The sequence below is a fragment of the Typopeltis vanoorti genome, chromosome 23 (assembly GCF_054136105.1).
Source record: "Typopeltis vanoorti isolate ZY-2024b chromosome 23, IOZ_Tvanoo_1.0, whole genome shotgun sequence".
NCBI classification, from domain to species: Eukaryota; Metazoa; Arthropoda; class Arachnida; order Uropygi; family Thelyphonidae; genus Typopeltis; species Typopeltis vanoorti.
In genome coordinates, this window is record NC_143571.1 from 86,908,674 (window position 1) to 86,921,120 (window position 12,447).

General features: G+C 33.8%; 1 protein-coding gene across 2 annotated transcripts in view; it reads left to right on the forward strand.

Annotated features, from left to right (window-relative positions):
* The window catches only part of LOC150094045 (uncharacterized), a 1,005,660-nt gene that overhangs the window by 58,333 nt on the left and 934,880 nt on the right, over positions 1–12,447 (forward strand). For both annotated transcript variants that reach the window (XM_090412663.1, XM_090412664.1), the window contains exons 4-5: positions 4,733–4,823; positions 6,332–6,459. In XM_090412663.1, coding sequence (XP_090268789.1) covers positions 4,733–4,823; positions 6,332–6,459 — 219 coding nt within the window. The remainder of the gene's footprint in view (positions 1–4,732; positions 4,824–6,331; positions 6,460–12,447) is intronic.

Here is a 12,447-nt window from a genome sequence, read left to right on the forward strand (position 1 = left end):
ACTTTTTTTTTCTTCGAGTTCTTCATCGTCATTATCGTCTTCTAATTCATTCTGTAGCGTAATATTTATAATTTCATCATCTGATTTGATTTCAAATTCACTTTCGGTTCTATCTGTAATCCATTCTGCAACATCTGGATTTATATTTTTAATCAAATTATGCACGTTTTGAATTTCCTCTTTTTGTGTATATTTGTGATTCATGCCGAAAATACAGTACGTACTGTACAATATAAAAAAGCAAACGTGAATACACAATAAATCAAAATAGTCCACCAGTATAACCATACAATCGACAGTATGAAAAAAATACTGTACCATAATAATAATAAAATAAATAAATAATAGTTAAAATAATAATTATTAATTAAAAATAATAGTACACAAAATAATAATATGTAATAAATAAAACTTTTTTCTTTCAAACCGCAGTTCGGATTACTGGAGGGTTCGGACTAAAGAGGTTCGGATTAGCGAGATACCACTGTATATAATTTCTTGGTATTTTTAATTTATAGATGGGTATTTAACAAGATCATTGTGAGTAGAGTTGGATAAAAATTATCATTATGGATCTAAGAAGAAACTAGAAAACATGACTGCCATACTGCCATTTAAACATAATGAAAGTTTTTCTTTCTTTTGCTCCTTTTAAAATTATTTTTGTATATATTGATAATCTGCCTACAACTGTTTCAAACTTGAGAATAAAGAGAAAAGGATGACTCATATTTCAATGAAAGCCCAATTGCAGTATACTTAATTCTTATCTTGTACAGTCTTGTCATATTTTTTGGAAATCAAGGACTGAAAAAGGACATGAATTTTAAGTGGACTAGGGAATGAATGTTTCCGTACTGATAAGAATTGTTTCACTGATGTGCTCGTTACAAATGTACAGAGGGTGGAAAATAATAAAAACAATCCAACCAGGGAAATGAGGCATAGAAATCACACAGAAATGAAAAGTAGATTGTTTTCTTAATCTGCTTGAGGATAAACAACATGCTGTTATGTCCCAATCTCTTAAACTGTTAATTTTGTGTTCTACACTTCCGATCTTCCCTAAAGAGTCACGTGGTACCTCCAAGACACAAAGGGATTACCTCAGGAGCGAGCCAAAACCTAATTGGCAAAGTTCTTGAAATCTGTCTTCTCATAGAGCTCTAGGAATTTTTTTTTTTTTTGCTGCACCACCTAAAACAGTCAGATTAAGTAAAGCTGTCTTAACCAAGAAGTGATTTCAAGACATACACAAGTGACTATTGATTTGCAGTCGTGTCCTGCAATGTAACTTATTCTTCCCCGCTCAGATTCGAACCTTTTTCAAGTGGTGCATTGGATTCTAGAATTCAGATACTTAGGTTTAAAAATAGCAAAGGTTTATTAAGCATATTAACACATTTGAAATACAATTAACATTCATACTAAATTCCAATACTAATCAGATGAGATTTCATGTATTCTTAATGAAACGAGTATTAAAATCAGTATTCCTAATAAATCATTCACAAAGATGGTTATTCTAGAGTAATATTTTTTTTATTAAACATTCATTATATATCTCGTTACTCAGACTAATTCATCTCAGCTTTCTCTAAAGCATATACATTAAATTAACCTGTATATGAGCTAACTCATTGTACTTTCTAACATGCTACAGTCCTGCTCTAAATAAATCAAAGTCCTCGATCCTTAATGTCTCTTAATTTCACTTAACACCATAATAAGTTACATACATAGCATAGACAAAGGAAATTTTAACGTTACCATACACTAGGGCTTTTCATACTTGTTCCTTCAATTTGGACTGCCTTCCTTCGGTTGATCTTCCTTCTTGTTCACTTAGACGATGAGGTACCTTGGATTCTCCGATCATTCTGTGATTTCACACGATTCTGGCATGACTGACGTTCCAGGCATAACTGTGGCATTGAGCGATTTCTCCTTCACGATGTCTGCTACCTAGACGCTGAGTGTTTCCAAGGACTGTGGATACACGAGTGGAGATGTACTCCTTCATCATACGATCAGGAGCTTATAACATCACCAGCACTTCGATGGCATTTCCTGCTATCGCTCACTAGACTCCGAACATAGCTTACTGCTGTTCTTAGTCCGAGCACTTCAGGACAGAGCCGCTCCTCCGTGCAACTTTCTATCTGCCAGACGACCTCTGACCACCAGCCAAGGGAAGAAAAAATTTACGAGAGGGGGGGGGGTTCCTACCCTTTTATTTCTATCTCCCCTACCGGTAATCACTGTAACCTTCGTAACTCACCCAATGCATAGCACTTCATCCACGTGGGTCTCGCTTCATACCATTTGTTTCCAATTTTCTTCTGACCACACTCTGCCACGAGCTGTGAGCACGCGACTGCCTGAGGCCACCTCTCCTTCTGTTGGCGTGCCTTTGCCCTTTGAACCTTTGTTCACAATATTTTATGCAAGTCACTCCTGAGACAAGTATTACAAATTTTAGTAAATCTTTGTTCAATTTATACAGTATTAACGGCCTTGCACAATCAAAAAATTATTATTTTCTCTAACAACTTACAATCTCTTTTCTTTATGCTAACATAATTTTATATTATATCACATGTATATAGCACATACTTACAAGCAAGCATTTTCCTACATAAAAATTTGTATCTTATTTTTCTATCTGTTAAATGATGATAATGTGGAATTCTCTCGGATTCCTAGAAGAGTTACTGGTGAGGAAGAAATGAAGATGTGTAGCTGGAATAGGGTTATTTTGGTAGACATGTGAACAATTTAATAATTTTAATGGGATATGTAAAAGTATTATAAAGTAACTTTACAGCTTACAACTGTAAAAAAAATTACATAAAATTTCATTTAAAAACACTAGGAAGTTATATCCATTTTCAGTTTTTTTTTTTTAAATCGTGGTGATCTTATGATTCATAAATGATAAAAGGACAAGAGCATTGTTGCTAAATATATCTTGTGATAAATGTGAGTCACCGATCGCACAAATAAAATTGATAATTAAAATTTAAATGTATTCGTTTTATAAATTATAATGAATACTGAGGATTTAATTATAAACATCAATTTAGTGTTTTCCTGTAAAACTTTAGTTTCCAAAAATTCACACATATACTCACACCTCAATTTTTTAATTTGAATTTTGGGGAAAAATGTGCAAGGTATATTTGAGTAAATATGATATATGTTGGAAGTTTTTCCACTTGGTTATATTATAAATTAAAGATGCCAAGAAATTATATTCTTGGTTTAATCCTTTATCCAAGTATAAGCAAACAAACTTTGCACCTGAAGTAATTTCAATTCTGGGCAACTTGTATATAGAGGCTAATGACTTCACATCAACTTGCCTTAGTATCGTATTATGCACAGCACATATCCTTATGGACATGTAGAATGCTATGGATTATGGGAGAGGTCACTACCCAGATTGGTTTCGACCTCTACTGTGGTATGTTTAAATGCAGGAATACCTCTCCAAAAACTCATGCAATCTCTCAGATTACCCAACACTCAGTGACAAGCTCACCCTGCCACCAAGAGGAACCCTCAGCTGTAGCTCTGCCCAGTGGCAGGATCACTTGCCACTCATATCTGAGGGAAAGCAATTACTTCAGCACAAAAGTAGATCAGTGTGAGCCAAACCTAGAAGTGATACTAAGTTCTTATCCTTATAAGGACTGGCTTAAAGGGGCAAAGCAATAATGCTTTTTATCTTTCCTGTTATCTGTAGAGGACAGTGTAGGGATAAGGTGTTATTGAGCTATTAAAGCTCTGATCATGGCAGGAAGGTAACAGCAATAGCCAAGCCTCAGTTAGGACTTCATTGGCTACAGCATTGCTATCCATTACCCTTCAAGGGTATTAATCACTACATCTCATGGTTGATTCTCTCCATATCTTCCCTCCATCCATACCAAGGTTGAAGTAATGCAGAAGTCATATTTCCATATATGAGTAGCCAAAAGGTGTCACACCTTATTACTAAAATACTCTGGATTAGAGATAGATTTTGGAAGTTTTTCCACTTGGTTATACTATAAATTAAAGATGCCAAGAAATTCTATCCTTGGTTCAATCCTTTATTCAAGCATAAGCAAACAAAGTTTGCCAATGAAATAACTTCATGACTCGGCAACTTTTATATAGAGAATAATTACTTGAGATCATGAGGTGGTAATGTATCTTTGGTGGATGGTAGAAAGGAAGACAGTTTTCGAACTGGTTTGAAGGAAGCGTATAGATTGAGGTTCCTTTAAGGTCAGGTATTGAAATTTTTTTCACATCGCATTGTAGTCTGTGAAGGATGATAATGATCAATAATTTTTTGAATAATAGTTTTGTTGTGTTTATTACATGTCAGATTGCCTTTAATTTTATTCAGTTCATCTAACAAAAGGGTATGAAAAAAGCAGATCATATGAGCTCTATGTATATGACTCTTGATAATACCCATTTTTTGTGATGAATAATGGTGGAAGGATGAATGAATGTATCTGCCAGAGCTTGGCTTATGATAAACTGAAAATTTAACATGACCTGTTGAAGTTAATATGATGAACATGACAGACTAGTTCTGTCATTTTTCAGGTAGTATTATCAGGAAAAGATTTCTGCATTCATTTAAAAATTTTATACTGAATCATTCATCGGTATTTGATGAATTTAATTAACTGTTTTGCTTTGAATATATAATGCTTTTGCTCTTTATTTTTAGATTTTACCAAGATGGAGTTGCCAGCAAGCAATTAACTAATCATATTATATTAATGGATACTGTTGTCTATTATTCTACTCGCTTACTGCAGGTAAGACATTTAAAGAAAGTGAAATAATATTATACATAATCAGCTGTCATTATAGTGAACTCATGATTTATTATAGTGTGAAGTTAATTATAGTGAACTTTTCTTTAGAATTATTGTTGCTCTGAGATGGAAAATTATATACAGTATTTAAAAGCTTAATTAAGTTGTATATTGCCATTAGTATCTACGTATAGTTTCTTCTGTTAATTTTATTCTCTCAGAAAACAGTCTTTAATAAATTAATGTGTATTTATCATCTTTATAAATTAAGGCAGCTGAATGATAACAGAAACTTATTCTAAAATTTTTGCTCTGCTAATATAGGTAAGTTTTCAAACAGTGATATTAAGATATGAAGAAATTTCAAAGAATAGACTAAATGAAATCAACAAAAATTCTTACAGTAAATTTCCTTTAGAAGTTATTTTGAAATACGCTGTTGTAACATTCTACTGTATTTTTTTATTGCTCCCTCATTTGAGATGTCAGAAGACCTTTAAAAAAATAAATGCTGTGTTGGCCACTCCTACTGAATCCTCTCCATCATTTCCATATCTCCAAGCAGCCCAGATGATTATATCAGTTCATAGTTATTTGGATGTAGTTGTATCAAAGCCTCATAAAGAGTAATAATAATCTCTTCCTTATCTGTAATTGTCAGCATGTTTATTAACACTGAAGTGAACCTTTGAGCTATTTTGTCTACTTTTGCAGTATGTCCTCATCACTTCAGCTACCTGTCAATCATATTCCCTTCCCCATGGCCTTGGGAGTTTTCTGGGGTGCACTCTCATCAGTATCATACACATCAATCAAATGAGCTAACTTCTTTTATTCCCTTATAAGGAGTAGACAATGTTGTTTTAATCCTATCTAACTTCTGGAGACTGAGTGGGCAGTTCAGTCTCCATGGCTAGCCAGCCCAAGACTATCACTAATTTTAAGTTGCATCCAGTGAAGAGACTGACAAACAATTGCTACCATCTCGTGGTCACTAACACAATATATTGTCTGAAATGGTGCGAGTTCTACAGTCTATTTTCTTGAGTTTATAGGACAAAAAAATCTGAGTTTCCAAGAGGGGAGAAAAAAACCTGTTTACCTGTGCCAGAGATTGACTAACTCAGGAACTGGTTGAAGAAAGGCTTAGATAAAGTTCCTCTAGTCAGTGACCAGAATTAAACCTAGGTCTTTCTTCAGGCAGCCTAGAGCTGAGGAAACAAATGCCACTTCCACTAAGCTGCTACATTAATTGGCAACCCATATTATACTTTGTTTACTGGTATTTTTAAATGCCAGTCTACTCAAATCATTCTGCAGGGCTTCTACATCATATTTATTACTGCTGCCCTCCCAAACTCGTATGGGGCATTGATTTGACAATTTCTCTATGTGGCATAAATACCATTCTATGATGTTTAGCTCTTGTTAATGAATATTTATGTAATTTATTTGTGAAGAGATAACTTTTATATCTTTAGCTACATAAATTGTTGCTTTCTCTGAAGGTGTTTTTAGATAGACAAAAGGAGTTTGGTATCCATTTTTTAAGAAAAAATCATGACTTGCAATGTATACAGTCCATTGATGATGCACTGCAATGTATTAGCAATGAAGAAGTATTCAGAATTGTAAAGTAAGTAATTATATACTACCATTTTTAATTGTAGATTTTTAGTATAATATGATCTCTGATTACGATGGTCTATTTCATAATTTATGCAGTTAGTAATATTAACAGAACTTTTAAGATTTCACGAGTACAGGTATCCCTTGCTTAACGTAGTTTTACTTAATGCGGGATTTGATTAATGCGGCGAAATTAATTGCGGCAATCCCTTGACATACGCGGCAAGAGTTTTGATTAACGTGCCTTTAACCCTGCAGAGCTCACAGCTGATCTGACAAATACATGCAAAATGTTTATTATAAATATTCTTACAGAATTAGTGTATAGCTTGGAGGTCATGAGTAGCTGCGCATTCATGCTACGAGTGATATTCCGCAGTGTTTTGCTGTCAGTTTGATTTAACTTATGTAAAGGTTTGTGATATTTGACAGTAAATTGTATCTGAGAGATATACCGCGACCTCCGATGTCAGTATAGTATGGTTTAGTATTTTTTTTTCTTTCTTTCTTTGCTAAATAATTTCTAGATTGTAACTGAAAATAAATAAACCATCAGGTATTACTGAAATAGAGAGCCAAACGCTTATTTATCATACATGTCCTCTAGGAGATGTGCTTTACATTATGGAAAATACTAAGGAAAATGATCTGGAGCTTACTCCACCTTTAGTACGAGTTGCCCATAAGGTTACTGATGTTTGCACCCGCCGAAACTTTTAGTTTCTATATATTCGGCATGAAACTCTTGTAATTTCCATATTCGGCTATGAAATAATGTTGGATTCAATATTTATCATACATGTCCTCTAGAAGATGTGCTTTACATTTGTGAAAAATAATAAGGAAAGTGGTCTGGAGCTTGCTCCACCTTTACTATGAGTTGTCCATAAGGTTGCTTATGCTTGCATCTGCTGAAACTTCTAGTTTTTATATATTCGGCACGAAACTCTTGTAATTTCTATATTCGGCTATGAAATAATGTTAGATTCAATATCCACTTAATTTGTACCATCATGTATTATATTTGTACTGTTTTTTCTTTATGTTTTATTGCACTTGTTGGCCGAGGTCTGGAGAGTCATTTTGCTTGTTATCGTAGAATTTATACCGATAAGAAAAAAACTAAAACTGTTCAAGCGACTCTTGATAACTTCTTTTGATAAAAAAATTGCAGTAAATAATGTAGGTACATGTATTTATTAAACATTTACTTTGCGTCCATTTTTTATCTTTCCTAAAAGAGTACCATAGAAAACGAATAATTAATACAGTAATCGATCATGGATGAATTGTAATTTTTACCATTGATTATTAGATTTGATATACACGGTAACATCGAAGGAATAATTAACTGCGTTAATTGAGAGATACCTGTATATTTGTTTCACCTTCAGCATCAACATTAGCTCCTGATTACGTAAAATTCTTAACATTTTCTATTATATGTTGATAACTCCTAATTTCTTTGTGACATTTGCTCTTCTTAAAAAAATTCTTTTTTAATCATATTACCAAATTCAAAACAGCAACAAAGTCCCTTGCATTTATTTAAAAATTATTTTGGCCGAAGATGGTAATAAAGAAATTTAATTGTTAAATTAAACTTGCCAAGGAATATTTTTTCCTAATTCTTTATTCAAGTGTATGTAAGCAAACAAAGTTTCTGCATGCATTGAAGAATCTTCATGAATTGGCTACTTAGATTTGTACATAGCAAGTAACTGGAGAGATGAAAAGTAGTGTTTGGGTTGAGAGAAGCCAAAAAAATTTTTTGGAAGCTGAGTATGCTACAGAAGTGATGTGATTATGTCATTAAGGAATAGGAGTAAGAATCAGTCCGAGAAGGGAAATCTGATCTTAACTGTTAAGCTGAACATTATCAATAGGACAGTAAGGGAAAAAAAACTAAGGGATATATATATATATTTTTTTTTTTGCAAGAAAAAAAATGGCAGTTAGTGAAGTGTATTTTTGAAGCATTGAAGGTGAGGTTGTTACTGTCCCAGTGAAGGATGGTGTGAAGATCAGTGTTTAGTATCTTAATTTAGATGACCTTGAATTGTTTAAGCACTGCAAGATTTATCATATGAGTGGAGAATGCTATCATCAGCAGAAACTGCAATTGGGTTTGATGTCAGTGAGAGAAGGCTGAAGAACACCTGCATTAATTGGAAAATCTAAAGAGAGAGAAAACCTTCCAATTACATACAGTGAACCATCTGAGAGAAAACTAGACATTCAGTTACAAAGAGAGGAAATTGAACCATAAGATGGCAATTTACTGAGAAGCTCTTGATGTCAGATCCAGTCAAATGCCTTGGAAGTGTCAAGTGCAACAGCTCAGGTTTCTCCAAACCTTTTCATAGCATATGGGCAGAGGTGGATGATTTAGATGAAGGGATTTGCTGTGGATCTTCATTAGTGAAGTCCATATTGCTGGTCACCGATTTGTTGAGAGTTCTCCAAGAAGTTGACTGTTGATAACCTTTATTAATTTAGACAATACTGTAACAAAAGCAATAATAGTCGATAGTTTGAATGTAGTCACTTATCACCTGTTTTTGGAATTGGCTGTACATGTATTCTATCTACCAGTAATTGTCCGAACACTCCTATTATTTGAAGTTATGGAACATTCCAGGTTTGTTAATAACACAAAAACCGATGTACATATAGTAAGAAGCAGTATTTCATCGTTGCAGTTGAATACAAGTGGTATGGCAGCATGACATGAACTCAGTGACTTTGTAAAAGTGTCATCGTGGGCTGTCACATTGGTGGCATGTCTCCATACGTGCCATTGCTGCTCAACTGGAGCATCGAAAATCAATAGTTGGTGATGTGATCGATAAATGGAAACGTTCTGGCATCACTGCAGGAAAACACCTAGGGCAGCTGCCGAAAATGATTGACAGGGATGGGAGGGTGTTAAAATGGGTGGAATGCAAAAACTGGCTGCAGTCAGCACAGACTGTCCGTGATGAGTTCCAGAGCGCCAGTAACAAATAGAAGTAATGGTGGGGAAAGGGGTTATTCTCTTGACCTGCCAGATGGTGAAGGTGGTGGTGGTGGGAGTTTTTCAAATGTCCTGGTGTTGACATATTAAAGGGAACATATCAGGAATTTCATGATGATAGTGATAATAATATGACTATATATGTGTAGTCATGGAAATAATGTGATTATGGGTAATGTGTGTTTGGGCCTATTTTTTTAAAGCACTGAAACTCATCATCATCAAATTCCTGATATGTACCCTCAAGAGAGGGGGGGGGGTAATTATGATAGTACTACATGAAAAAGTTATACCATTACTTACTTCCGGTCATTAATTTTCCTCCAAATTAATCTGTCAAGACTCCAATGTTATCAGATCTTATATTTCTGTCTTTTAAGGCACTTTTTACTGTACCACCCATCTACATTTTTGTCTTCCTCTGGGTCTTTTACCTGCCAACCTGACAAAGAACACTTGGTTTGCTAATCTTTCCTCTCCCATTTTGTTTAAGTGATCGTACCAACTGAGATTGGCTCTACTAAAACATTCTTGAAGGCTAACAATGGCAAGTTTTTCCCTAATATCCTCTCATTTTTGATGTGATACTGCCATCGATGCTATCTGTTCACTACACTAATCTTTCTCAGAACTCTGATATCAGAGGTCTCTAGTCTTTGATCATCTGTTTTATTTCTAACCCAACTCTCCAATCCATAAGTTATAATGGGTTTGAACACTGCCTTGTATACAGCTAATTTAGTGTTTTGACTAATTTCTTTCTTATTCCATATAAATTTATTCAGCTGACTTCCTACCATACCAACTTACTAATTCTGTTTCTATTTCCATGTTTAATTTACCATCTTCACTAAATATTGTTCCTAAAATAGCTGAAATGTTTTACTTTTTCAGGTTCACTATTTAGTATACAGTTGATGTCTTCAGTGTCTTTGTCTGTTTTCATTGTCTTCTTCTTTTTATTGCTGATTTTCATGCGAAACCTATTACAACAGTTATTCAGTTTACTCAGGGAATCTTGCAGACTTGCACTTGATTTTTTCAGAAGTATAGCATCACCTGCATAAAGTAAAGAGTTAAGATTAACATCACCAGATTTGATATCAGATCTAATACACTTTCCTTCATAATGTGGTCCATATAGATAATGAGTAACAGTGGAGATAATGTGCACCCTTGTTGCACACCTGATTTTACTTCATACAATCTTCATGTACCCCAGTGTTTCTCAACGTGGGGCAATTTGAATATTTTGAATCAGTTTAAAGCATGGCTGGATGAGCATTGTTTGTAATAGTATGTACCTCCTACAATGAGTCTCTTACTCCATGGAGGTCAGATGTTAATAATAATAATAATAATAATATCTTTTATATCTTGATTCACCATTAAGTTCTGACTTTCCAGTCCTCTAGAATAGTGCTTTCCAACCTGTGGGCCGTAGGTTTTGTTGAGGGGGGTCGTGAAATAATGAAAACAAATTTAAAATCTTCTAAGACTAAGTAGATTTTTTATCTTAAAAGAAACGTATTTATTTTTTATTATTTTTTATATTTTAATGGAAAAAAATCACACATTGGTGTAGGTTCGCAAATTTTGCTTCCTGCATATTTCACCGCTTAATGAATATTAGTAAATATATGCTTATTCATATAAGCTTCATTTCAAAGCAGAAATCTAAGAATGTCAGTTTCAAATATTTCATCTGATATTGGTGTAGCAGTATTGAAACAGATCCATCACATTAAATTGTTATTAAACTTCCTTTATGTTTTTAATTCTTTCTTTATTACTCATTTTACATTTCATGTGCTTGTACTGCAAATGTACAATAACAATATGGGCATATTAATAACAATTTGATGGATCTATATAAAAATATGAGATAATATACTATGGTCAAATGTGTATGTAAGATGCTAAAAATGTAATATTTGCATTTGATTTTTGCAATATTCGCTGTGTATGTTTTGTATTGAATATAAATACAATAAATATTATAATAATATATGTCTATATTACGATTTTTTTTTGAGGGGGACTGTGAAATATTTTATTTTTTCCAAAGGGGGCCCCTGACATCCAGAAGTTTGGGAAGCGCTGTTCTAGAAAACTCCTCCTTCTACTTACTTCATCAGACAATACATTCAGTATTTTCTTCACCCCTTTTCTACTGGGTCTTTAAGGTTTGGTTTTTCTTTTTTAAACTTTTTCACTTCTCCTTCAGTAATATTTTATTATTTGAGACTAGAATTCACATATGAAAGTTGCCACTTTAACCCCCCCCCCCCTACATGCTTACATTGTAATATTCACTGATATCCAGCAGAAAATTTAAAGGCAGTCAATGCCTGTTTGAAGTCCCCTTTATGCACTGCCTTTTGAACTACTCTGAATATATCATTATCAGTAATAACCATCATGATGAACTGTGTGTTCTCGCCATGTGAATTTATGCATATCTTTATATTCTTAACTGAGGAGTCCTTTTTCTTATTAATGATTCAACACATGCTTAACATTATTTTTTTGTCCTTTTTTTCTAAGTTTTCCAAGGACATATCTGTACATTCGGTTCATTTCCTGTATGCTGTTTGGGTATTTGACACTTTTTTTCTTTTCCTTTTTATGTTATGGCAGTTGGAATATGTGTGCATGCATTTAAGTTGGCAATTATAAACTAGTCTGTATATCTGCAGTTGTAGTCAAGGTATTGGAGAAGATAGTTGGGAACAGAATATAGGATTAATTTGATGGATGCAGCATTCTTTTCTTTATGATGGTCAGCATAAGTTTTCAAGGACAGTCGTTGTAACAATCTACTTGTGTTTTATGATAAGGTGTTGGATAAGGGAGATTCATATACAGTGATATTCTTGGACTTTGAAAAGACATTTGATAGAGTGTCATGACAGGTTGGTGTACAACAAGCTGTAGAAGATGGGACTGGATAACAGATTGGTTAGATGGATTTTCTCT